This window comes from Girardinichthys multiradiatus, chromosome 6 (assembly GCF_021462225.1).
Source record: "Girardinichthys multiradiatus isolate DD_20200921_A chromosome 6, DD_fGirMul_XY1, whole genome shotgun sequence".
NCBI classification, from domain to species: Eukaryota; Metazoa; Chordata; class Actinopteri; order Cyprinodontiformes; family Goodeidae; genus Girardinichthys; species Girardinichthys multiradiatus.
In genome coordinates this window covers 37,107,733-37,133,917 of record NC_061799.1, presented here as the reverse complement: position 1 = coordinate 37,133,917, position 26,185 = coordinate 37,107,733, and the positions used below count along the sequence as shown (strand labels likewise).

The following is a 26,185-nucleotide window of genomic DNA, read 5'->3' as shown; positions in this document are numbered from 1 at the left end:
ACGAGGGTTGTTTAAAACGTTTCCGCTGTGCCGTATAAAAGCAGGTATGAAACCCAGAGCAGACCTGATCAGATGTGTGGTTTATTTTATGATTTGTTTTGTATTATTGTAAGTTGATTTTTTTTTTCAGCAGACCTCACAAGTGGAATGACATCTTAATTAAAAAAATAATAATAATTGAACTATGATAGCCCTTAAAAGCCACCCAGATACCCCATACTCCTGCAGCATCACCCTACTAAATACGTTGGGAAACATGGTCATAGGCCTTCTCTAGATTCACAAAACACATGTAGACTGGAGAAGCCCTTTCCCACGACCCTCTCAGAAATCCTCAGGGAAGCCATATTGCTCCTCCTGGATCCGAGGGTTAACTATCATCCGGAGCCTCCTCTCCAACATCCCAGAGTAAGTGTGTCCAGGGAGTCTAAGAAGTGCGATCCCTCGATATGACGCTCCTTGGTCCCCTTTCCCAAAAATTTGGACCACTACCCCAGAAGTGTTGTCCCGGTCCTCCTTGCGACATTAAAGAGGCGTGTCAACTGGCTATCCGCACCATAATGTTTAGAGCCTTCAGAATCTCATCCACACCTGGCGCCCTCCAGAAACTTCAGGCTCTGCTCACTGGAACTGCCATGTAAAATAAAGACATTTTAAACATATTTGTCTTGATCCATAGTCTGCCTTTGCACATTTTTTTTGCCCATTTGCTTTTTTCCCCATTTTCCAGTAAGCACCATCATGCATAATTAACTGTTTAGAAATATGCTCAAAAACACAAACTAAAGAAATGTCACATTTTATTTTAGCTTTTTGATTAGCAAGGGCAATTAGCAATTCTTATCCTGAAGGTTGAACAGTAAATGGTAAATGGCCTGAACTTGTGTAGCGCTTTATCAAGTTTGTCAAGTAAATGTCTGTCTCCAAACCATGATAGCAGGAAGTTCTACTCTGGGTCATCATACAGGCTCATATGCAACCATGTCAGGGCTATCTTAAAAAGTAACAGTGTAGTAATCAAATTGTCTGAAAGGTTTTTTAGTGCAGCTTCTCATTTCTTATTTCCTAGTTATGCTGTGGTTCTGCGCACATCAGTGGTTTTATCACCTGGATAAGCGTCACTTTTAGGTACTGTCTTGGTTTTCATGTGTGAGTCTCTGCTTTTGTCTTTAATGGCACTCGCACCAAGGTTTTTAATTGTGCCGCTGCTGCCTCACACTGCCCCTCTTCATTAAGCTGATCAGCCACATGGAAAAAATGCATTCAGCAGCTTTTTCTCACTCTGACTTGGCTGTAGTCTGAGTGGCAGCTCAGCGACTGGTCCAGAAAGGAGGTGACACCTTCCTGTCAAGTGGTCCTCAACCGTGTCATGAATCTCTCCAGATTTTCTGCACAACCTTTGGTTGGCAGCACTGCACCGCACATATTACAGGTGTTCCTTCAGCTTTGATCATTACTTTTAACTTGAGCTCAGAATGGCTTAGATTGCCTTTTTTTCCCTAAATAAGTGAAATCATCACTTAAAAACTGAATTTTGTATTTACTCAGGTTAAGTCCGATATTAAAATTTGTTTGATGTCCTGAATAAGTTAAGTGTGCCAAAAAGCATAAGAAGAAGAAATCTGTGGGGAAACAAATACTTCTCACTGCAGTTTAGTTTTTGCAAAATAATTTGTTCCAGATTAAATGTTAACTGTGTAACTGTGAGTGTATGGGTACAAAATACACAGACCTGTTTCTCACAAATACAGGTCAGCCAGAGATGATTACCTCTTTTATCCAAAAGAGGATTTCCGTGTTTTATAAGATTCTTTCTTTTAAGCGCCATTATAAAAATGAATCGATTAGTCTACTATGTACCGTATTCCACACCAAATTAATGCAATAATGTTTTTTTGTGACACAGAAGGTTAAATCCCCACCTCTTTCTTTTTAATGTTGGACAAATTTAAAATGTGCACTTATTGTTTTTTACACTCGTAAATATGCGTTTTCATTGTCCGCCTGTTAAACTTATTTTAAATAGCTAATTTAATTCAACAGTTCAGTTTTGATCATGTTAGTTTTTTGTTTCAGTTCTCAGTTTTCAAATATTTAACAAGATTGACAGAAGTAGCAAGGGGTTATTGTTTACACAGCATTGTTTTAGTTTATAATGTAAAAATGCATTTTAACTCTTCAAACTATCCTTATGTAAAAATTATAATGAACATAATATAACCTGGAGCTGTTTTACTGGGAACAGTGGGAAATCTTGGCTGATTATATATGTTGTCATTATAAATATTATAATAATAATAATATTCTATTTATTTTACTCTTATTTTCTAATCATGTTTGAAATAAACTAATAAAATAAATATGCCATAGTTGAAAACCACAGTTTAAAAATTAAAAGCGTGATGTCATTGCTTTTGCAAAGAAGAAGAAATGCAAGTGCTACTATTATTGCTGCTGCTTATAATGTTTATCCCTGAAATGTTATTTTTGTTTTTTTCACAGTCACACACAGCAACTCCCCATGATAGTTCTTGTTTTAAAAACAGTGATGGCTTGAAAGTTATGATTTTCCATTTAGCTATGGTCAAAATTCAAGCTGCAAACTTTAGGAGATCATTTCGTGAGTATATTTTTACTCATAAAAATGTGTAAACCACAGTTTGCATGTCCTTCTAATTTCCACAATGGCAGATCTGATCCTAAAATAGCACCACCAAGCTAATGGCATCTGACTGCCCTTACACAGTTTTGCCCACATTTAAAAGAGGTTTTATGCATGCATTTTGGAGAAGGTTCACCCAGATTTATGTATATATATGTAAATTACAGCCAGAGAAAAATCCTTTGGATTCTGAAAGACCACAGCTGTTTGTGACATTCGGATTTGGTGAAATAGATACCATCTGGTGACAGATGATGCTAAAACTGATGTAGGACAACAAGAAAAAAGTGACTTGATGCACTGCTGACTTTACAAAAAACGTAATTGGGTGAATTTTGCATTAGACAAAACCCTCTCTTGAGGTCCACCTGATATTTTAATTTTAACAATCAAATAAATTGTTTAAAATGTTTAAAATTCCTTTGCAAACTTTATCCTGTAATTACAAAACAAACAAACAGGATGTAACCTTATCAAGACAATTTATCTGAAAGTCCAATATTTGGCTTATTTGTATAAACCACAATCGGATCTGTTTTAACTTCGAATCCATCAGTTAAAGCGAGGAATCATTTGAAAGTCTTGTCAAATAAGGACTCGGGTCTCTCTAGCAGAAAATATTTTCTTCCATACAGTTGTTCAGTACTGCACCAGGTTTGTTTTTGACCCTAACAGCAAATTGTCATCATCTGATGGACTTGATGGTCATGTTTGTGTCTGCGTGTATTTAGACCAATCTGTAAATCCTGAGCAGAAATAAAACAGCATTTGGAAAGAGAAAGTGGCCCAAAGCACCACAGATCCCCTACCATACTTAACATTAGGTTTATTTCCCCAGACACCTCCTCCAGTTCCTCCAGGGGGACCCCAAGGCGTTCCCAGGCCAGCCGAGAGACATAGTCCCTACAGCGTGTCCTGGGCCGTCCCCTGGGCCTCCTCCCGGTGGGACGTGCCTGGAACACCTCCTGAGGAAGGCGTCCAGGAGGCATCTGGTATAGATGCCTGAGCCACCTCAACTGGCTCCTCTCGATGTGGAGGAGCAGCGGCTCTACTCTGAGTCCCTCCCGGATGGCCGAGCTCCTCACCCGATCTCTAAGGGAGTGCCCAGCAACCCTACGGAGGAAGCTCATTTCAGCCACTTGTATCCGGGATCTCGTTCTTTCGGTCATGACCCAAAGTTCATGGCCATAGGTGAGGGTAGGAACGTAGACCGACCGGTAAATTGAGAGCTTTGCTTTTCGGCTCAGCTCTCTCTTCACCACAACGAACCGGCACAGCGCCCCCATTACTGTGGCAGCCGCACCGATCCGTCTGTCGATCTCCCGCTCCATTCTTCCCTCACTCGTGAACAAGACCCCGAGATACTTAAACTCCTCCACTTGAAGCAGGAACTCCCCTCCAACCTGAAGAGGACAAGCCACCCTTTTCCGGTCGAGAACCATGGCCTCGGACTTGGAGGAGCTGATCCTCATCCCAGCCGCTTCACACTCAGCTGCGAACCACCCCAGCGCATGCTGTAGGTCTTTAGGTAACTTTAGGTACCTAAATAGAATAGAATAGAATAGAATAGAATATAAATATCCTTTATTGTTCCTCAATGGGGAAATTCAAGTATTACAGCAGTAAAGTGAAAGCACATAGAAGGGCGTAGACACATAAAGATAAATAATAATAATAAAAATAATATACTGTGCAGTAAGGTTAAGTGTACAACATAAGAAAATCTATGTAGTTACAAAAATAGCATATTCAGATTTTAAGAAATATGCAACTAAGTAATATCATTTAGAAGTATACATGTGCCTTGTATATTCGTTTAAAAAATTTTGACTTTTTATAGGAATATGAAAAACTGTGTGAATCATACCAGAGACGTAAACAACCTATTGGGTTTAGTGGGATCAGTGGTGGTTATAGAGTCTTACAGCTGCGGGCAGAAAGTCATTTATCAATGCTAGAATAATTTGAGGGATTGTTTCAGATTTTTCTAAAAAACAAATTTCAATTTTTAAGGTTTACATTGATTTATTTAGTATTTGGTAGAATTGCCTTTTAAACTGTATGACTTGGGCCAAGCCTTTTTCAATATCAGCCACAAGCTTCTCACAATAGTTTACTGGTATTTTGGCCCATTCCTTCTAACAGAACTGGTTTAACTGAGTCAGGTTTGGAGGTCAGCTGGCTCAAACACAGCTTTTCAGGTATTTCTACAAATTTTCAAGGGGATTGAATCTGTAGCATTGCAATGTCCACTCCAAAACTTTGCTTTAAGCCACTTTTTAACTAAATTAGCGGTATGATTTCAATCATTGTACATTCTGAAGGCCCATTTGTGCCCACTTAGTCTGATCATTATTTATAGGACAGTTTAACCTGAACCTGGAAATGATGTTTTACATTGTGTTTATCCAGGAACAAGAGGAGACCAGTTGTCAGAACAGGATGACCAGGGTGTAAATTTGTATAAATGTTATAGCATACAGCAAAATACAGTTAGAAAAACAAAAATCCTTTAATTTTCACTAGACACATATATATAATTGACCTGATAGAAAATTAAATAATGAACACCACAAACCCACTGAACTGGTTTCACAGGATTAACGTAATTTAAGGGAGAACATGAGGCAGAAATTATTCTGTGAAGTGTAAACTTTCCCTATTCAGCCATCTGTTTGTTACTGGGATACTGGTCTCCTTTTTCTGTTTAAAGAGACACAAATGAATGTTATTGAACTAGTTACGTAATCCAAGTGCTTTCTTTAATACAGAGTCAGACTTGGGGTTTAGCTCTCTTATGTTAATATGTTGCTCCTGTGCAGAGCTGCATGCAGAGAATTGACCTTAATAGTTGTTTTAAAGACAGGATTAAATGATTATTATAAGTATTTAGGTGCTGCAAAATGGGTTGAAAATGATAAGATTTTCTTTGTTGTTTAGGTTTGATCATTTTGTAAGAGCTGGAATCTAGGTAAAGTCAAGTAATTCTTTATAAACTCATTATCCTTTTTTAACCTTAAAACAAGAGATTGCTTCGAGAAAAAGCCTTTTCAAATAAAGCTTTTTAGCAGCAAGAACCTTAAAACTATTTTGAGGTGACGCTGCCATGTTCTAAAGCTGGCTGGTCATTATTTCTGGGGTGGTTTTTTTTTTCAGTTCAAGATCAGGTTCATTTGGAAACGAGAATAATGAGTTTACTTTCCTCTTGCTCAATATATTTGTTCCCTGTTTCCTCAGCCTGAGCTAAATGAGACTTAAAGCACTGAAGGACAGGTTTGGGGATAACTGTCTGTTTTGAACACCTTAAAGGAAAACCTTTAGTACCACAGCTTGTAAAGCAGCAGGAATCTAGCTGCTGTGTGCTAAAATCTATCATACTCCTAGGAAGTGGAAACATGCTGAATTTTTGAAGGCAAACTAACTTCATAATAAGATTTTCTCTAAATTTATAAAGGTAAAGTTTGTGCATATTCTGGGGCTTGCACAAGTATACCTCTAGAAATTTTTCAAACAAACATCAATGTATTTCGTTTGGATAATGTGTGACAGTCCAACACAAAGCAGTGTATATCCTTACTGTGGAAAAGCAGCAAAAAAAATACATGGTTTTCAGATTTTTTTATGAGTTAATTATGAAAAATGTGGTGTGCTTTCATGTTAATTCTCCCCTGACTCAATACTTTGTAGAACCAATTTTGCTGCAATTACAGCTGTGAGTCTTTTGGGGAATGTCCTCACTAGCTTTGCACATCTACCTGAAAATGTTTTCTATTCTTTGCAAAATAGCTTAAGCCCAGTTTGGACAGCAATCTAAAAACTCTCTAAAATGAGCAATTTTTCATTTTTGCCGCATATTTGCAATTGGATTTATGTCTGGACTTTGACTGGGCCACTCTAACACCTCATCTGTTAAAATGACCCAGTCTGCAGTGATCTAAACCCTTCCATTGCAGCTCTAGCTGTATGTTTAGGGTTCTCCTGCTGAAAGATGAACCTTCACTACTAACGGAACTGTTTTCAACAGGTTTTCTCACAGGACTGATTTGTATTTAGCTTCATCCACCTTTCAATCAAGTCTGAGCAGCTCAGTTGTCCATGCTGAAGAAAAGCATCCCCACATTATATTGCTTCCACCACCATGTTTCACCATGGGGATGGTGTGTTCTTTATGATGTGCAATATTAGCTGGAGGCCAAAAGGTTTGTCTGATCTGACCAGAGCAGAGGACGTTTAGGACAGTATACAGACAATGTCCAATAATGTTGGTGAATAATAAAGACACACTTAGCTAAACCGTGTTATGCCTTTAGTTTGTTGCAAACAAAGAGCCTAGATGAGTGAGGAGTCTTTCCAGGTACTATAAATAAATGAAATTAATTACTTCCATCCCAACAACATGGTTTTATTGATGAAACTGGCTACGGTCGATGCTTTGGCAGAGAAGCTACTGAATTTCAATAATAACAATAATCTTAATAATACAGTTTGATAAAGATTTAAACCTTTTCTGTTGTATTGAACAGCTAGCATCATCGAATATATTACAGACACATGGAGCATGGGTGCGTGGTACTTATATCATTATAGAATATTTATTGCACTCCAAGTAGTTGTTAGTGATATTTATATTGTGTCCAGTGATATTGCAATGCCCCCTAATTAATGTTTTTTGAGCAGCCCTAACATCTTTGTTCTTGCCGCTCCATCGGAAACTTCAGCTTTGTGTACCGCAAGGCTGATAGTTGTCCTGCCAACAGATTCCCCCCACCTGAGGTGCAGCTCTTCCAGAGTTGCCAAAGGAGTCTTGGTGGCTAATGCTCTCCTTGCCCGATTAGTTAGGAGAACGGTCCAGTCTTAGTTGGTCTGCAGCTGTGTCCTGCTCTTCCTGTTTTCAGATAGATTGAACTGAGCTCTGTGAGATGTTCAAAGCTTGGGATGTTGTTTAATGACCTCACTCTGCTTTAAACTTATCCACAAGGTTCTCCTTGACCTGCCTGCTGTGTTTCATGGTCTTCATGATGCTGTTTGTTAACTAATGTTGTCCAACAAACCTCTGAGGCATTCAGTGAACAGCTGGGTTTATATTGAGATTACATTACACACAGGTGGACTCTGGGTAGCTGTTTGGGAATTTCTGAAGGTGATTGGTTTCACTAGACTTTATTTAGCAGTATCGTGCACTTTTCCTTCAACTTTAGAAATATGTTTTACTTTTTTTTGGTCTGTCACATAAAATCCTATAAAATTAGTGGGTGTAATGTGACAAAATGTAAAAAAGTTTGAGGGGTATCGATTTCTCCAAAAGGCATTTTATTATAGGAGAAAACACATTTAAATATGTATCTTGTGGGTTTTGGCTCATTTGATAACAAAACAACAAAAACATATTTTTCCCACGTTGCAGTTAAACTTGAAAGCATATAAAAAATCCTTTGTGTTTATTGTTGAGATAAGTACACATTTGCTTGTCCTGAAATGCCACAGCTGTGTTTAGCTAACCTCAGCAAGTGAGTCTTTAAAAGACACCACATGAGATGAGTCTGCTATTTCACAGCGCTCACTGGCTCACTTCAGGGTTTGTGGGACACTTTTCTTAGTTTCACTGTCTGGCTCTTCTTTCTGGATCAGGACCAAAGTGTTCTTGGTGAACAGACACAGCTGCACTTACAGCTGGAAATCTGATGTATTTATGGAGGAGCGGATGTGATTATGAACAATTGAGTGGTTCTTATATATATATATATATATATATATTTTTTTTTTGTCTTTGATGGTTTTATTTCCATTCAAAGCTCTAATATTGGTTTCAGTTCTCAAAGCCAGCAGGTAGTGGTTTGCAATTATCATTCTTCAGTCACACCAAACCACTTTGCTATTAATCCTGTTGAGTTTGCTGAGGCACAGACACATCACAGCCTCTCTAATTAAGATCTAACCACAGTTCCCATGACTGGTCTGCTGCGCGACTCCGGTTGGGGGGAACTCCAGCGATTTACGGGAAGAATCATAAAACTGTAAACCAGAGCATACCAGGAAATACAGGCCTGAACCTACACTTAGTGACTCCATCATCAGCTAATATAAATACAGAAGTGAACTTACTCATCCTCTTAGCTGTGCTGTTTTAGAGCCCATAAAGGATCAACAGGATTGCATCAGCATGGATTCCTGCTGAGGCCTTCAGATGACTAATTACATGTAGCAGGGATCCGGCTGCAAATTAGATCATCAATATCTGGCAGATGGTGGAGAATAGGTCATCTCTAATAAACAGTGAAGGACGTTTTACACAGTAGAGCTACTGTATTAGTGAGAGGGATGAGGAGAACTTCATTTTCAGCCCACTTTCCCTGCCCTGCATTAGCAGTGTGTAGGGAAACGTTGCCTGTTAATTCTGATCAGTGAAAAATCAGCTGCCAGCATGGTCTCAACACTGTCTGTAAATAAGCAGCCCTGGACGCTAAATGCAAACTTGCCGCTCAAGTCAAACCAAAAATAAGAGGAGTAAACGTCAGAGAGTGAAAGATTTCAGGTTTCCCGATTCAGACTGTTGAATTGTAAACTGCCACTTTAGCTGAGTCACGACATCTCTGAAGATCCTGACTCAGTTTAACCAACATGGTGGAATGTGCTGCTTTGCAGGATCAATCCACCAATTTAAACACACCAACATCTGTCCTTTGAGGCATTTTGAGGGATTTCAGTAAAATAACTTCAAGTCATTTTAAATATTCAGGGTAAAAACAAATAAGAGTTTTATACTCTTTGAACTTTTATTAAAGCATTAAATAAATTATGAAAAGATAGTAATTTGAGGACAGTCTTGGGAAAACATAAGTACACCAACTTTTAATTGCAGGGTTTTATGTAACAAACAGCACATGATCTAAATGATCTGGGTTTTACCAGGTTCTGCATGTAGTAAAATCAAACCTCTAGTGTTCAAAAACACACTGTCGTTTATACATGACCTGCTGTAAGATTTTTCCGGTATGGCAACTTTGAGTAAAAATAAATAATTATTTATACCCCTGACATATTTAGATTTAAAATTATTTTCATTCAACCAGGAAGAGTTGTTTTCTTACAGGAGGGACAGGTAGCTGTTCAGAGTTGATAGGAAGATGGATGAAGCTAAATGCAGGGCAATCCTGGGGGAAATCTTGTTAACAGCTGCAAATCAATGAGGAAATAGCATTAATAGCCCAATACAACAGTATTAGAACTTGTAACATAGTTTTAAGTACTAAGTGGATATTTAGGCTGGATAATGTTGGGTGATAAAATGGATGCACTGTACTTACTTAATTGTCAAGGTTTCTTGTCTTTCCAATTTTGAAGAGTTGCTAACCAAAATGGGCTGTTGTGTCCTTATATTTACAAACATGGACTCGGGCCTTTGACCCTTTGATGAACAAAAGAAAGTAAAGCACACATTAAAAACTCGCGTACATTTATTTAATACAAATAATTCAGGTGCCCTGTGATTTTCTTTAATTTTTTTTTCTTAATTTATGATTAAGAACAAATATTTGTAAAGAAATTAAAGGTTAGATTTGTCCAGTGTTTCAGTGTGTGGTTATTCACTGCAACAAAACTTTAGTGCATTGTTTTAAGGATTTTTATAAATGTTTTGTAGAGGTGCCAATGAATGTGAAGGTTGTTATATATAACATGATTTACTGATGTCTGATCTTCATTATAATGCAATGGAAACCCGTACATGTACATAAAACTACATATTCACATGTACATATGTTGTTTGTAATGCATGCTGGCAACGTATGGCTGCTTACATGTGAGATGAGATATATCTACTGTTGCGGGTGGGAATACTATTCTCCTGTGGGTCATAGTTTATGGTATGAACAAGCTGCGCTGTAGTATAATGTCAGTGTTATTTATTGTAGGCAGTGTATGTTGGTATTTCGACATACATATGGCAACAAATCTAAGATGACCTCTCCATACAAAAGTCAAAAAGAGGGCGACGTAGAGGAGCACAAAGATATCTCTGTAGCAGCAGATGCACATCTATGTGATGGAAAGGGTAACTCGAACAAACTAAAGTGAATAACATTATCTAACAAGACAGTCAGAGACCGCATACCTCTGCCCAATGTAGGGTCACTGACACCATAGAAAAAGAAAATCCTGGATCAGATCGAGCTCCGGATCTCCACTAAAGTTTAATAGATTTTCCTTGGACTAGGACACACCTCTGGTAAAAATATTCATAAGAATCCGTCTGTAACTTTTTCCGTAAAGTTGCTTACACACACAGACAGTCAGACAGACTAACAAACTCAGCTGAAAACATATCCTCCTTGGCAGATGTAATTACTCCCATTTAAAGGGGAAAAGCAACAATTATAGCTAAACAATACAAACATGGATAGTTTCAATATAATGTAAAATTTCTTTGTTGGTATTTAATTTGTGTACATGAAGTTAAGCACAAATTAAAAAACAAAAAATAGTAAATGTAGTAGTAGTTTCTGTTTTATCCCTTTCTGCAATTCTCATTTTTGTACATCACGACAGGTATAACAAACTGATAATAGCTGGTTAATTACTCCAGCTAGCTGCTTGGGCCCTAAACAGCCATGCCACTCAGAGCCTGCCAGCAAAATAAGCGCCGGTAAAAAAACGGCTCATTCAGCTTCCACACCATGACTTGCCATGTTTTTCTCAACAGGAAATCTCAAAAAGTTCAGTTTGTCTTTCTTTTAACCTATTCTTTTTCAGCCAGCTGATCAGCAGTGCAAAGCAACACGTGGCAGAGGGATAAAGCCATGTTACTCAATGCCTCAAACAGCCAGAGAACACTCTGATCACATGGGCACTTTCTCAGTAAACAGACCTTAAATCATACAACTGGTCTAGTGGGAAATTTTAGCACCCTAAAACCTTAAACCTTGGTATATATTGAAACCAATTACCAGTCCAGGTCTACTGTCATTATCTATTCAACAAAGGTGAAGGCAAAATATCAAACCTGGGCAAAAAACTAAATGCAACTGATGAGGCAGAATCTAGAACCACCTTTAGTGGAAAACCTTTAAGTAGTTGTCTTCTGGAAGTATTGTGGAGAAACCCTCATGTCTATTAAGTATACTTTATGCAACGCTGAATTAATGTCCCACCACAGTATGTCCACTCTGCAGAGGTTGGACCATTGCATCATGTAGATTCTTTATTTATTTTTTGTCATTCTGTTGTGGACTTGTTTCTGTCTTTGGGATCATTGTACGATTGATGACCCAAACTGTGCCAGGATGTAGCTGTCAGACACAAGGCCTCAGATTTGAAAGTAGAAGAGTCCATGCTTGACCTGGTCCTGTTAAGATGCCCTGGTCCACAAAAAAGTTTTAATGTTTGAGTTTCTAAGTAGCTGGCCACTGGTTGGACAATTTCTTGGTTTGTCTCGATTTAAAAACATTGTTTCCTTTTGTATTTTCATGACCCTGTCCCTGATCAGCTTGGTCCATGCTTAATCTTACCATGCCTGTTTTGTTGTTTGGTTTGTTTCAGTTTAAATGTCTTTCTTCCTTTTATTTCTGCAAGCTCCTTGTCATTTTCTGTCAATAGTTTCAAGTTTGATAAATTGTGGGTGTGGCGCTGGTGGTGTAGGGGTTAGCGCACAACCACATATAGAGGCTATACTCCTCAAAGCGGCCGTCCCGGGTTTGAGTCCCGGACCCGGTGACCTTTGCCGAATGTCTCCCCTCTCTTTGCCCCTCCTTCCTGTCTGCGTACTATCAAAATAAAGGCCTCTAGTGCTGAAAAAAAAAAGTGCAAAGTTTAATAAATGTTACGTGTCGGCTTTATGTTTTGGACTTTAAATGTCATTTACTTCCATCTACAGCTTTTTGGGTTTTCTTTCAATAAATGTTGGTTTATTCATCTCCAGCCTCACATATAATGCATTTATGTGATGTTAATTTATTGAGTGTTTAGAGCAGAACATAGTTGGGCGTTCTGTGACGAATGGAGACACCGCACAGACGCTGTGGGCACAGAGCCTGTACCAATTTCCTTTATTTCTGGTGACAAATTCCTACATTTCCTACACTTTCTGCCATGGCATCATCGGACCGGGACGCAGAACAAATTTGCCGTGTAGCTTTGGGGAAAAAAAAGAAAAGAAGGTTTTTGTTTAAGGCCAATAAACCAGACTAGGGACGAAGAAGAGGAATACACCTGTCTGTGCGAGGCAGGCCGTGACGCTTCTCATACTCGCAGCAGTGTGTCACATATAAAATAGTTCGATGCGGAGACTTTTTCCTGAAGAGCAGTTCATTGTGTGGCACCTCGTACGTGGTCATAAAAACTGCGCTTTCCGTGGACATGTGAGGCGAACGTCCGTTTTGACTCTACCCGGAGTTGCGCGTACGTCTGCGGAGTCAAGTAGGCGGGACTATGTTTTGCCCTTTACTTTTCTACCTACTCCTTCACGTGTATCGTATCACCCTGTTGGATTAAGATTACAGAGTTGGAGACATTAGTGTGTTGTAAAATGTAGCAGTACCAGCTGGGGCTTTTGTCTTTTCTGATCAATCATTTTGGTTTTTGTTTTCCACAGCGTTGGGTGATAACTGACCAAGCTGCAATTTGGAGCAAATGAGACAAGATTACCTCTCTAGAAGATGCCATCCACTTCTCATTCACCATGTTGGAAGGGCACTATGGAAGGTTTTACCCCCAGTGGTTTGTTAAGGTTGTTCTAAAAAGATCTGTAGTTTTATCAGCAGGGTCTCTTGGAGGTAGAGGTGGTTGGTATGTGGCCCCCTGACCTTGGCCCTCCAGATGTGCAGCTCACTTTTCCCAGTTTTGGGAATGTGTTTGAGGAAGCTGAGGAGCTTCAGGCGCCGGTGTCCTTTGGGGGCCTCTGCCAGCCGTCACTACATCGAGGAGGTCTGTGCTCCCTTCCCAGGACCTCACTGGGATGTAACCCCAATTCCCTGCTCAGCTGTAAGACAGCAGGACCCCACTTAGAAAAGACTGTGGAGGATTTTGTCATTACAGGTCAAACAGACCTAAAAGCCAACAGTCAAAGCGTCAGCTGCTACCCTCAGCCCTCCCTTCCTATTTCCTACATGCTGACCAGTTGTGCCAAGTCTCCATCTTTTGAATCTTTACATTCATCCCTTTCCTCCTCTTCATTATCTACAGTTCTTACCTCACACGTGCCTTATTCTGAGTACCATCATAAAGTGTCTGCACAACAGCGTAATCTACAGGAGGATTACTGTTCAATTAAACAAGAACCTCTAGATGATTTCTCGCCGTGTCAAAGGGAGTCATTTCAAATAAACAATCAGCAGGAGGAACTGTTCGGTCTTGGCCAGCATCCTCGGGGTAGCAATGCACAGTACAGTAGCCAGTCCCCTCTTCACTCCCCCAGCCTCAATAGACCATCAGGAAAAGACCTCACGTTGGACCAGCAGGAGCAGTCGTGCCATTGGATTGACTGCAGAGCCACCTACAGCAGCCAGGAGGAGCTGGTGAGGCACATTGAAAAGGTGCACATCGATCAGCGTAAAGGGGAGGAGTTTGCATGTTTTTGGACCGGCTGTGTCAGACGGCATAAACCCTTCAACGCTCGCTACAAGCTTCTCATCCACATGAGGGTTCATTCTGGAGAAAAACCCAATAAATGCATGGTGAGTAGTCTTTATTTTTTAGTCTCAAACATTTTAATTAATATTAAACAGCCAAATGATAATAGGTTTAAATGGTTATCTTTAACTTTAAAAATAATGTCCTAGAACACATCCGTGAAGCTTAATTTGATATGTTTCAACATATTATTCTTGGCAAAACTATTTTTCTGGCAGAGTCAACACAAATCAGTTTAAACAGTTTATTTTTATTTATACCATGTATTAGCAAATGTTGCTACTTTCCACCTGTAGTCTCTGGGCAGGACAAAACATCAACTGACAACAAGAACCATCTCAGAAGATAACAAACAAAAGGAAATGGTAACAAGGTCTAGCTCTAATCTAACTACACTCATTTATATGTATAGACGAGGAAAGGTTAGAACACCCCATTAAATATTGAGTTCTTTATTACAATCTAATGTAATAAAGTGATTTAAATGCATATATACAACCACAATTAACATTTTTGTAACATTTATGTTTTAATAAAAGAGATAAACAAAAATATGTTTTCTAGGTGAGGAAAAAAGTTAGAACCACCTTGCCCCAAATAACGATTCTTATCCCATTTGGTTCTTCCTGTAGTGTTTCAATAACATCAAAATTCTTGCTTTGACCCAGTCCAGGATTTTCCATTTCTAATTCTCAACCAGTCCTTGGTGAATTTATTTGTGTGTTTTGGGATCATTGTTATGTTTCAGGGTCCAGTTTTGCTTCAGTTTAAATATTTTTAAAGATGATCTCACATATTTTCCAACCAGCCTCTGATACATGGAGGCATTCATGGTGGATTCTGTGATGTTGAGCCAAACTGGTCCTGCTGCAGGAAAGAAATCCCAAAACAACACACTTTCATCTTTGTGCTCACAGTTTGTACGAGTTTATTTTTCTGGAATGACGTTTAGTTTATGCCAAACATGTCCTCTGTTTTGGTGTCCAAATAATTCAGTTTAAGAGTCATCTGTCCAAAGACCATTAGTCAATGAGCCCCAGACTTTATCTGTGTTGTCTGTAATAAACTTTTTTTTCTGGCTTTCATATTTCTCTTCATAAACAAAGGTTTCCTCTTTGCTCGAGTCCTAAGAAAGTTGAACTTGTGTAATCTCTTGCTCTTGGTACTTGTGCAGTACGAAGAGCCCTCTGAACGTCTCATGATGACATTTTAGGGTTTTTGGAGACTTCTTTTAGCATCTTGCTGTCTGCTTTCAGCGTGAACTAGCTGGAACGACCTGACCTGGGCCTATTGGCAGTTGCTGTGAATGTCCTCCACCTGTACACTAGTCTCCCTACTGTTGAATGGCTGATTTCAAATTGTTTTGAGATCTTTTTACATCCCTTATCAGACTCGTAAGCTGCAACACCATGCTAAACATCTGGGCATGTATTCACAAAGATTCTCAGAGTCCTCTCAGAGAGTTTCTCGCTTAGCCTAAATATTCTTACCGAGGACTCCTAGCTTAAGAGTGATTCAGGTCTCTGCTGAGAGCGACTCTGAGCGAGGAGACGACAGAAATTCCTATCTTAGTGAGGAGGTGTGGTTGACCCTGTTGCTAGGTGTGGTTGACCCCGTTGCTAGGTGTGGTTGACCCCATTGCTAGGTGTGGTTGACCCTGTTGCTAGGTGTGGTGCTGTCTTCTAAGAGCTGTGATTGGTTGGTGAAAGAAACAACAAAATAAAACAAATGCACTCCTAGCAATCAATAGGGAGAAAAATTAACCAACGATAGAATTTAGACTGGATTCAGAAATGTGTAAATCATGATGATAAAACTTAGCAAAATTAAACTGTCACACAGTATCAGAATGTTTGAACGTGGCTTATTCATATGCTCGTCATTATCTTGATTAGCTTATTATTATGTCATGCTGGCCATGTTCATACTGCATCTATTTCATATTAATTAATTTAATAATAATATTAAAATTCAGCATTTTACTTTGATTGTCTTCTTGTATAATGAGGTTTAGTTTGGTAAAATGACCAAAACAAAACAGAGAAAAAAACGTGGAGAAACTGAACTGAACAGAGGAGAAGAGCCTACTGGTGGAGGAGAAGAGAGGAGTGTTGAAAGGTAGATTTGGTCCCGGGATTACGGTGCGAACAAACAGGCATTCCCAAGCAGATCAATGCATCATTCCCTCTGCTGTCAGCACCAGCCTGGACTGCGAACAGCTCTGCTACCTGCTGCAATCAGAAGCTACGCAGAAGATTTTAGTACATCAGAGAACTTCTCCACAGACGAGGAGTGTTGAAGATGACCATTTAGGTTATGGCTACTGACATCATCATGTACAACAAATACTTATTCACTTCATTTACCTCTTCCTTCTACATAAATAGTGCTAAGATTGTTGAACTGAAGTCTAGAGTTTATCTTAGTTTGTCTTATATGCACTGTATATATAGAGTTATATATAGTGTTTCCGATATTTTCCAAATTTATTTTTATAAAGCATTTTACAGTCTGTAAATATTTAAATAATTCTGTACTGTATTGTTTGTAATTTTGTTAACTTTTTATTCATAGTTATTTATTATTATGGTGGATCTTTAACCTGGCCTGATGAAACGATTTTAATTACCCCCTAGGGGAAGGATAACGTTTATCTTATCTAAATATTAATAATTATATCATCATATAGAAGTTTATGTGTTCATTTACTTCTGATGTTTGGTCCCACCACCGCAAACCTTGACAGGTTGACACTATTAATTTACTAGTAATGGGTTTGGGATGGTTTAGGGTTAGGAAATAAATCTGGTTACTAAAATGAATGGTCCTAATATGGGTAGAAATAGAAACTTCTGTGTGTGTGTGTGTGTGTGTGTATCTTGGGGGTTGGTCATAATTTATTCCTCAGCAGAAATTGTTTATTTTGCTATAACATTTTTCAAATTTTTAATTTTAATTTTCTGGTATTGTTAAAATTTATGTTAATATCCACTTCTCCAGATACATTAGGAAAACACACAGGAGTCATAGGGAGTACTAATTTTCACATGACTGTAAATAATTTAAATCTCAGGCACTGACTTCTCTACAGTAACCTCAAGGCATCATGAGTAGATTGATGTGTTACAGGCAATTGCAGGAGCATCCAACAGTCTGTCAAAAAGTTAGCGAATGCCACCAAACAAAAAGGATGGCTTGTGGATGCATTAGACATCATTAGCAGCACTTGATGAAGTTTGACAGGTTTTGCATGCAGGGTTGCATGACGCCATACGGTCATTTTAACGGGCTTACAGGATATACAGTTCTCTCAGTGACCTGATGTTGGAAATAATGGGTATGTGAAGCCATTCACAAACAGGCTATACCAAACAAATCTCATGATTTTTACCTTTACGTCAGGTCATTTTAAGAGTTTAATAGGGCTTGACTGGACTAAACCTGCCTTTTAGTTTGTCTCAATTTGCGTCAGACTGATCAGACTGTCTGTTAGACATGCAGATAATCTGTTTCCATGCAGGATGTTTCCCTTACTCATGGACACAGAGGAAGAAACAGGGCTTCATTGAATGAATGCATGAATGCAGGATGTGTCTGCAACACTGAAACAGTCGAAGACGTACAAATCACCTAAAAATACAGTCAAAATTAGTTATTTCACTGACATAATGCATTGATCTGGGATGCACTGGTCTGCCACAGTTTTAGAAAACAACAGTTTATTCTAATCTCAATGAAGTGTTTTATCATATTGTGTCTGATGTTTGAACATTTTTAGGGATATAAAGACAGTATGTATGTTCTACCTTTTATGCAGAGTAATGCAGCTTCGTTATCCTTTTCTTCTCTGAAACAACTTTTGTCTTTTTCTGTCTTAAAACATGTCAATATTTTCTAAGAGAAGTTTCCGGTTTGTTGGTGTTTTGGCAGTTTTAAGAAAAAATGCTGATATTTTTAGTGACATGTTAAGGATTTTTGAGTAATTTTTGTGTTGGGTTTTATGTTTTGTGATTATTGATATGCCAAACACATTCTCTTGTTGGCTTTAGTCTCTTTTATATGTCTGCACATGGTCCTTAGTTACACGAAGCATGTGTTTAAAATAAAAGTACCAGGATTCATGGGGTAATAAATAGCCTACTTCTCAGACTGCTTCTACTTTTGGCACAGGAGAAATTCAACAAACAAAAAGTTGGCATGTATTTACGTTTTTTTTGTTTTTTTTTAGTCATAAGTAGTTCTCACTGGAGAAATTGGAGGATACAGTGTCTCACATGTTACCTTATTGGACCTAACACAATCTTTATTGTAAATTACAGTATTCCTCTGTTTAACTATCTTTCACAAACTAGATCTATGACAGTGTAAAGATTAATAAACTAGAAATAACAGATCCTTCTGAGCTATATGCTGTTTCAATGTGGCAAAAATTAGCCTTGGAATTTACCCTGGAGCATTCAAAAGATTATGGTGATGGCAAGGAGGCCTTCCTATCTTCAAAATACCAGCGGAACCATACAAAAAGCTAGTCAGAAGAATTAGATCTTTTTCATTAATTTGTCATCTTTTTGGGATCTTATTCTCTATCAGAACCAAACTGTCATGATTGAATCAAAACTATTTTAATTTAATCGTTCAGGGGTATGAATAATTTCTCTATAATAATGACATAAATATGTTTTTTAGCAGGTTACAGAAAGCAAAAATCCCATCAAAACATTTAACACAAATCTTTCCAAATATTTTACATACACTAAGATCTTGTTGGAGACCCATCTGTTGCAGAAAAGATACTGACTGCTGATAAGTCAAGAGAAATATGGGAAGAAACTTGTGCCATCAGAAACTGAATTTGAATTTCTCAAACTGAATCTGTATTTGTGTAATTTGAAATTAAATGCATTGGTTTGAAATGAATTTCACTTAATTGAAACTGAATTTAATGGTTTGAAACTGAATTCATTTGCTCTGAAAATATATTTTGTTGAATTGAAAATTCAGTTTCACTACTTTTACTTTCAGTTCTAAAATTCTGTTTTTTGTGTCACACATCCGGGTCCTTGAAGCCACAGATTAATCAAACACAGATTCACCGATTCACAAATGTCATTCTCTATTGCTGTGTCCAATTTGAGGGGCTGCATTCTTTGAAGGACACATTTGTTGGCCGATTACGTCATTGTGAGGCAATGAAGACTACAGCTTCGCAGGCTCCGACAAATGGGGCCGACAAATGCGTCCTTCTTTTCCCCAGATATGAAGGATGGGTCCAGTGTATCCTTCGCGGGCCACACTATCCCATGATTTGTTGCAGGTCAAAGTAGATTGCGCTAACGGAAGTAGCAAAGCCTGGAGGAGAGGGAAAAGCTGTGAGCAAAGTTGGATATATTGCGCTTTCTGTGAAACAAAAAGAACTTGTTTTTAGACTAGAATGTAGCTGTGTACACCTGAAATATCTGCTCGGTTTATCAAGATTTCGCTTAATTCCACACGTGCTCCGACGTGTTCGGAGACGTCCGCTTCTGCTGCCCTGACACCGGACTCACAGCCGGCTCGCCTCGCCAGCGCACAGCTGACTGGGGGGGTTGAGGTCCGATGAACCCCGAGAGAACAACTGACTCCCGGCACGTTTTCAGGCTCCTGCTGGGTTTCCCCAATGGATGGAAGTTAAACACAGATATAATTCAGTCAGATGATATCTAATGTTGATGTTTAGTTCTTTTATTTTTATGCACTACAAATAAACTGATTTATACGTTGTTCCTAAAGTTAATATGTTAGTGTTTAAATTGTTACATTTTTACAAATAGATTTACAAATAGATTTTTATATTTTTTCTTTTATATACGAGCACAAAACTTTAACAATTCAATTCAGTTGTATTTATATAGCACCAATTCAAAACACATGTCTCAAGGCACTTCACAACAGTCAGGTACATACATTCCAATTAATCCTAACAATTGAACAGTGCAGTCAGATTCAGTTATTTATTCAAATTGGATAAAAAGTTTTTCTATCTAAGGAAACCCAGCAGATTGCATCCAGTCAGTGACTTGCAGCATTCACCCCTCCTGGATGAGCATGTAGAGACAGTGGACAGTCACTGGCGTTGACTTTGCAGCAAACCCTCATACTGAGCATGCATGTAGCGACAGTGGAGAGGAAAAACTCCCTTTTAACAGGAAGAAACCTCCAGCAGAACCAGGCTCAGTGTGAGCGGCAATCTGCCACGATCGACTGGGGGTTTGAGAGAACAGAGCAGAGACACAAAGAATACAGAAGCACTGATCCAGCAGTCCTTTCTATGGGAAGGAAAAGTAAATGTTGATGGATGTAGCTCCTTTAGTCATTTCACCTAGAAAGAAAGAACAGATAAACTCTGAGTCAGTTTTCAAGGTTAGAGTCTGAAAGAGAGCACATAGAGTTAGTCACAGTAAAAGCTCAGTCAATTTCCATGTCTAGGAGAGAGAAAGGGTTAAACACTGAAAGACAGGGCCATGTGGGTTATCGGTAGAGGGTGAGCATTAAGTTGTTGCCAGCAGAAGCAGAACTGCCTTAATCCTTCGTGGCATAGATTCAACAAGGTAATGGAAACATTCCTCAGAGAGTTTGGTCCATATTGACATGATAGTATCACACAGATGCTGCAGATTTGTCGGCTGCAAAAATGGTTGCTATTCTGTTTTAAACATAATTTAATAAATCATTTTATATGTTTCTCCTTTAAAATTTGGTCTAAATACTCGTACTCGTCGTACTCATCGTTTTCCGCTTTATCTGGGACCGTGTCGTGGGCACAGCAGACTCAGCAGAGATGCCCAGACGTCCCTCTCCCCGGACACCTCCTCCAGCTCCTCCGGGGGGAGCCCAAGGCGTTCCCAGGCCAGCTGAGAGACATAGTCCCTCCAGTGTGTCCTGGCCATCCCCTGGGCCTCCTCCGGTGGGACGTGCCTGGAAAACCTCCCGAGGAAGGCGTCCAGGATGCATCCGGTATAGATGCCTGAGCCACCTCAACTGGCTCCTCTCGATGTGGAGGAGTAGCGGCTCTACTCCGAGCTCCTCACCCTATCTCTAAGGGAGTGCCCGGCCACCCTACGGAGGAAGCTCATTTCAGCCGCTTGTATCCGGGATCTCGTTCTTTCGGTCATGACCCAAAGTTCATGGCCATAGGTGAGGGTAGGAACGTAGACCGACCGGTAAATCAAGAGCTTCGCTTTTCGACTCAGCTCTCTCTTCACCACAACGGACCGGCACAGCGCCCCCATTATTGTGGCAGCCGCACCGATCCGTCTGTCGATCTCCCGCTCCATTCTTCCCTCACTCGTGAACAAGACCCCGAGATACTTAAACTCCTCCACTTGAAGCAGAAACTCCCCTCCAACCTGAAGAGGACAAGCCACCTTTTTCCGGTCGAGAACCATGGCCTCGGACTTGGAGGAGCTGATCTTCATCCCACTTTAAAACTGTGGTATTATTAGTTACACTCACCGGTGGTGGTGGTGTAATGGTGTGGGGGATATTTTCTTGGCACACTTTGGGCCCCTTAGTACCAATTGAACATCGTGTCAACGCCACAGCCTACCTGAGTATTGTTGCTGACCATGTCCATCCCTTTATGACCACAGTGTACCCATCTTCTGACGGTTACGTCCAGCACGATATCGCGCCATGTCATAAATCATGAATCATCTCAGACTGGTTTCTTGAACATGACAATGAGTTCACTGGACTCAAATGGCCTCCACAGTCACCAGATCTCAATCCAATAGAGCACCTTTGGGATGTGGTGGAAAAGGAGATTCACATCATGGATGTGCAGCCGACAAATCTGCAGCATCTGTGTGATGCTATCATGTCAATATGGACCAAACTCTCTGAGGAATGTTTCCAGTACCTTGTTGAATCTACGCCACGAAGGATTAAGGCAGTTCTGAAGGCAAAAGGGGGTCCAACCCAGTACTAGCAATGTGTACCTAATAAAGTGGCCGGTGAGTGTACGTTGCTCATTGGTTGCCAAATGTAGTTTAAAAAAGTTTTACTCTAGTAAAAATGACAGGGGGCCCTTATTTCATTTTTACACCTTTCTGTATTTCCAAAAAGCTAATTTTGTCCTTTCTTAAGGCACGTGTAAAGTTTGGTAGCCATCATTCAGCCAGCTAACTGGCAGTATGTGGTAACAAGTGGGGGAGGGGTTGTTTTACTCCATGCTCCACACAACAAGAGACGCTTTCTTTGGTATCTCATGAAAAGTTTTATTATGTAAGAATAGCATAAAATGTTAGCCTGGGTTAACCAGCCCATGCATACTCTCAGCATTAATGCCAGTGTTGAGTTTCACTATTTTAGAATTTAAAAAAAGCACACCAACATAAAGAATAAAGCGGGCCGCATCCTGTTTTAGAAAAACAACCTGTAAGGTTTCTGCTTTAACCATCACATCAGAGCCCACAGCGCCATCGCTCTTCATCAGTCATGTCGTCAGTCATTCTCTGCAGCTCAACTCATTACATCTGGACCAGGACGACCTTCTCTTTAGACATAAATTCTCGTCTCTGAGAGTGACTAAGCCTCTGTTATTCCCTTCTGTCATAAGCCCAAAACTCTGATTAATAATTCATTTAAAAGGTTTCACTCAGGGGACACACGCTTTAACTGAATCACTTCATCACTGTGTCCTGCGCTGCTGCCCGCTCATAAAGGTTTTACTCTGGATTAATATTAAATCAACATCAACACCAAACATTAGTCACTGGTCACACTTGAACTAGTCAAATAACGTAATTTCATTTTAATAAAGCGCTCTGACATGACAGTGAAGTCACTGCTGGTGCTGCAGTGGAAAATAAATATCTCACATGAATGTGGTCAGTGTTTATTAACATATTCTGAATTATTTACTAGCTCGTAACGTCGGCAGGTGTTATTCAGGCTATAAACACGAGTCTCCAAAGACTTTTTAAATCCACCATGTTCCAGTCATGTTTTATGCGACTGCAGTCAGATTACTGTGAGGGTACACAGACAACTATCCCAGCAAGTAAAATCTCTAAAGCAATTTTATATTTGTGTGACCAGAAAAGACTGCTCACTTCTCTGACTGTCAATGCATGTAGGCTTTCTCTGCATTTATCCAGAACTTTTTTTGCTTTAACTTCAAGAAAGATGACATTTGAAAAACAAGACATGAGCAAGATCTGAAAAATGTTTCCGCAAGGAATAAACAGAACGGAGGTGTATATATGGAGTGTGAACCAGGTGAAGCAAGGAGACAGATTAACTAGGTGCAGGTGAACCGAATAAACTTAATTGACAGGAGAGAACAAACGTGACTGAGCAAAACAAGAATTCAAGAATACAAACTAATAGAAAAATAACTAGAAAAACATGAAACGAATAACCAGATCCAAAAACCAAACTTGACAAAACATGAACAAAAACATGACCAGAAAAATAAACAGCCCTTAATGATCTAGCTCCATCATACATCAGAGATCTGATTGTTCCATATGTTCCTAACAGAGCACTTCGTTCTTAGACTGCAGGTTTACTGGTGGTTCCTAGAGTCTCTAGAAGTAGAATGGGAGGCAGATCCTTTAGTTATCAGGCTCCTCTCCTGTGGAACCAGTTCCCAGTTTTAGTCCGTGAGGCAGACACCCTGTCTACTTTTAAGGCTAGGCTTACTCACTCACTTAAAACTGTGCACTTATATTTATATTATATTGTAGATATGTTTGTACTGTTTAATTTGTACTGTATTGCACCGACTACGCCAAAACAAATTCCTTGTATGTCCAAAAACGTACTTGGCAATAAAGCTTTTCTGATTCTGATTCTGATTCTGATTCTGAAAACGTTCATTTTTAAAAAAGCTTATGGTTAGAGTGGCTTAGAAGTTATCCTGAGCTATCTCTGCTACATTCTCATACTACTCTCCAGTTTTGCATTATTTACTGTTATTTAAGCTTTTAACTTTATGTTCTCTCTCTTTTCTCTTCCTAGAAGCTACACGTGGCCTGACTTTGAATCTACCTGTGACGCCTTCCTGGAGGGGGACATCGGCTAAGCTTCTGCCAGCAACTTAATGTTCACCTTCTACCAATGATACACTTGGCCCTGTCTTTCAGTGTTTAATGCTATTTTTCTCCTAGACATAGCTACTGGCTGAGCTTTTACTGTAACTAATTATATGTGCTCTCTTTCATAGCCTAACCTTGAAAACTGGCTCAGACTTTATCTGTTTTTTCTTCCTAGATGAAACGACTAAAGGAGCTACATCCATTAACATTTACTTTTCCTTCCCATAGAAAGGACTCCTGGATCAGTGCTTCTTTGTTCTCTTTGTGTCTCTGCTCTGTTCTCTCAAACCCCCAGTCGGTCGTGGCAGATGGCCGCTCACACTGAGCCTGGTTCTGCTGGAGGTTTCTTCCTGTTAAAAGGGAGTTTTTCCTCTCCACTGTCGCTACATGCATGCTCAGTATGAGGGATTGCTGCAAAGTCAACGCCAGTGACTGTCCACTGTCTCTACATGCTCATCCGGGAGGAGGGAATGCTGCAAGTCACTGAATGGATGCAATCTGCTGGGTTTCCATAGACAGAAAATCTTTTTACCCAATTTGAATAAATAACTGAATCTAACTGCACTGTTCGATAGTTAGGATTAATTGGAATGAATGTACCTGAATTGAAATCTGTATGAGGCAACTGAATTGAAGTGCCATGAGACGACATGTGTTGTGAATGGGCGCTATATAAATGAAATTGAATTGAATCGAATTGAATTGAAACATCAAACTGTCTTTAATGTGTTTATGAGCCATTTATTTGAGTATTAGCATTGCATCTATGAGTATCTGGATTAATAGGGAAGAGTTACAAAATGACTAGAAGCTACAGAAAGTGTAGAAAAGTCAAGATGTTATCAAGTCATGCAATTAAATCTTTAAATGTTTGTTTTGCATACGCATACTGTACATAAGTTATTAAAACCACCAAGTGAAAGAAAAAAGTTTTGTTTTAAAATATTAAATAATTTTCCTTTGTTAATTTATGAGTTAAAGTCAAGTTTGTTTTCACAGCTTTGGAGCCTCAAATCTTCAGATTCTTGAATGAAGAAGTTTCTCAGGATTTCATCTGTTTACATGTGGTCTGAACTGTATTTTTATATTGAGGTGGTTTTTAACTGTGTATTAATTAATCATCATGATGTAGTGGGATATTTTTTTACTTAGAGACTTATCAAAATAAACGAGGTGAGTGACATTTACAGAGTCATTAGTGAGAACTAATAAAACCAGGAGTGAATGTCTGGAAGAAAAACAGTTTAGATGAAAGTCGTTCTTCCTGCTCTTAGACTCATACCTCAAAGCCCTTATTCCAAGAAATTATGAGTGGTTTTACAAAGCAAATAAACTGTGCTTTTTAATTTTTATGTCATCCTTACAAAGTTCGTCATTATAACTCTTAAGTAAGAAAAACTAACCGCCGATGGTGATGTTTGCTTCTTGTCTGGATTTAGCCCAGAGAGTCCTGTTAGAACAAGCCACCATGGCCGTGTGTTTTTGGTTTAGTTGACTATCCAGGAAAAAAGGTTACTCGATTTTCTGGTTTTGAATGGTGACCCATTTCCGTCTTAATGTAACTTTTTTTTAAACATGAGTTTAATTTGAAAATTTCGAACATTGCCATAAAATAACGTGTTTTTGTGTGCTTTGATCTTTTTTAATGAGGACAAACAAGATGCTATATAATTTTATGAGAAAAATCATGTTTCTTATCAGTTATTGTATCAAAGAGATACGTTTTCACCAAGAACACTGTCTGAAACTAATCAAATCTTCAAGTTCTAAAGTATAGCAGCAGTGTTAATGATCATAGGGAAGAACACGTTCTGTCCTGCAG

General features: G+C 39.1%; 1 protein-coding gene across 1 annotated transcript in view; it reads left to right on the top strand.

Moving 5' to 3' along the window:
• The window catches only part of LOC124870293 (zinc finger protein GLIS1), a 62,316-nt gene that overhangs the window by 12,779 nt on the left and 23,352 nt on the right, over positions 1-26,185 (top strand). The window contains exon 2 of the mRNA XM_047368887.1: positions 13,248-14,328. Within this exon, the coding sequence (XP_047224843.1) occupies positions 13,444-14,328 (885 nt within the window). The 5' untranslated portion in view covers positions 13,248-13,443. The remainder of the gene's footprint in view (positions 1-13,247; positions 14,329-26,185) is intronic.